The sequence below is a fragment of the Priapulus caudatus genome, unplaced genomic scaffold, assembly GCF_000485595.1.
Source record: "Priapulus caudatus unplaced genomic scaffold, Priapulus_caudatus-5.0.1 Scaffold5153, whole genome shotgun sequence".
NCBI classification, from domain to species: domain Eukaryota; kingdom Metazoa; phylum Priapulida; class Priapulimorpha; order Priapulimorphida; family Priapulidae; genus Priapulus; species Priapulus caudatus.
Window position 1 is genome coordinate 1 of NW_014582214.1, and position 1,990 is coordinate 1,990.

The 1,990-nt window shown below is 42.6% G+C and overlaps 1 protein-coding gene across 1 annotated transcript in view; it reads right to left on the reverse strand.

Moving 5' to 3' along the window:
* Positions 1-1,161: 1,161 nt before the first annotated feature.
* LOC106819923 overlaps positions 1,162-1,990 on the reverse strand; it is a gene marked incomplete at its 3' end in the record, with an annotated part of 6,950 nt that continues 6,121 nt past the window's right edge. Inside the window, exons 2-3 of the mRNA XM_014824491.1 lie at positions 1,703-1,823; positions 1,162-1,266 (exon numbers count right to left, since the gene is read on the reverse strand). Of these exons, the coding sequence (XP_014679977.1) occupies positions 1,162-1,266; positions 1,703-1,823 (226 nt within the window). The remainder of the gene's footprint in view (positions 1,267-1,702; positions 1,824-1,990) is intronic.

Below are 1,990 nucleotides of genomic sequence, written 5' to 3' on the forward strand. Positions count from 1 at the left end.
TGTCCAATATAACGTAATTTATTTTAAAACTAACTGAAGGAAACAACGAGAGAGATACGGAGAACTCGCGCCTGCTTGTTGTTTAGGGAGGAATTTTAATGAGAACTGTACTTAAGCGCGCACAGACGACTCATTCGCCTGTCTTTCAAATATATATAAATTATTCCATATAAAGCACATTTGTCACTGAGCTGTATTTAATTAAATAACCGTGTTATTTTTAGCATTACATGCGCAAAACGTTTATCATTACATCATATTAATTATGTTACCTGCAAACGTGGCGTTGGTAGGCGATAACGGAGAATGAAGGAAACCGTGCACATTCCACGAGAGCGCGGGAGAAAATGGAGTAGGCCTGCGAACAAAGGAAGTCACGTGTACGAGATCTCGCGAGAAAGAGGCCAGTTTGGACGCTATTCACTCTACTATTCGCTACTCAAAAAACGTAATTCAAAATACGTCATTGGCCTCGCTAACGGGCGCCCCCAATATAGAAAAACGACGTGTTCTTTATATACTATATATTATATGTATATATGTTATATGTATTATAGCCGTATATCCATATTTTGTGCTTCGGGGTGAAAAAGTTTTGGTTGAAAAACGGCTATATTTGCCTGCATAAAGCTTTCCGTGCTAACGAGGTCGTAGGTGATACCATTTGGGAGAGGGGAGGATGGGAGCTAGGATAAAGGAGAAACAACAAGAGGTGGTGAGAAGATATATATATGTAGAGAGAGAGAGGGTGGGGAAAGAACGGCGAGAGAAAGGGAGAAAGAAAGTCAGCAAGAGATATATGGAAAAAAAGAGAGAGGGAAAAAGAGTGAGTGAGAGAGTGAATGAAAGCGGAAGACAGAAAAGAAAGAGAGAGAGAGAGAAAGAACGAAAGAAAAAAAGAAAGAGGTGGGGAGGAAAGGAAGAGGAGCGAAAGGAGGAAGAGAGAAATGCGCGCGGAGACGTGCACACGCATGCGCAATACACACGCGCAGACAAACGCACGTACGGCATAAACGGCACACAAACACAGGCACGGATGCACATATTCCTTCCAATATAGTTACTTCTCTCGTCTTCCCGCTCACCCTCTCCCTCTCNGGGTACAAATCCTGTACACACCCCTGCAGACAGACTGACAGGCACATACACACACAGACTCACGTTTTCTAGATGTTGTTTGAAGGCGTTTAGGCGACCGTGAAGCTCTCTCACTCCCGTCATCGCCGAGTGGGTCTTATCGTAGAGGCTCACGACGTTCGTGTTCTCCTGCGCACGCCCGACGACATCACGTTTATCAAACATACGCTCTGCATACGATGTCACTCCGAATCGCACGTTTATTTCTGCACTTTTTTGTTTCTAGTCGTATGTCTACCCACAATTTTTTGTTCAGAATTCCATGTTTATCACCAAAATTTCTACCAATCAATTTACTCGTGCATTTCTATACCTTCCCCCGATTTTATTCCAAATTCAATGCGTTTTTCTGTATTTCCCTGATTTTATCCCGAACTCCACATTTATTCTACACTATTGACAGTTTCCATTCTACCCTTCAACCTTTACATTATTCAAACTTTTTTCCGCTTCTCAATCAACTCAAGCAAAATCTCACGCAAAAAAAATGTGACATTTTAAACGATCGCTCGCGGCAACGGCATGCGGCTGTGAACGGTTGCCATGGCAACAGCCTCTCACTTACCTTGCCCGTCTGCAAGATAACAGGATGCGTCTTGCACTGTTCGTGTAGATAGCCGACAGAGCTGCCGATGTACTGTATATGATTATCCACGTTGCTCATCATAGACACCGCGTCCGGACACCTGTCACAAGCAACACAACAGCATTACGCCCGGCATCCACCCTCACCGCGCACACAGACTTTCACTGATCAATCCCCAATAACCGATTGATTCAATAATCGATATCAATATAATAAAATAAAGAAAGAAAGAATAATAAAGAATATATATATATATATATATCAAGA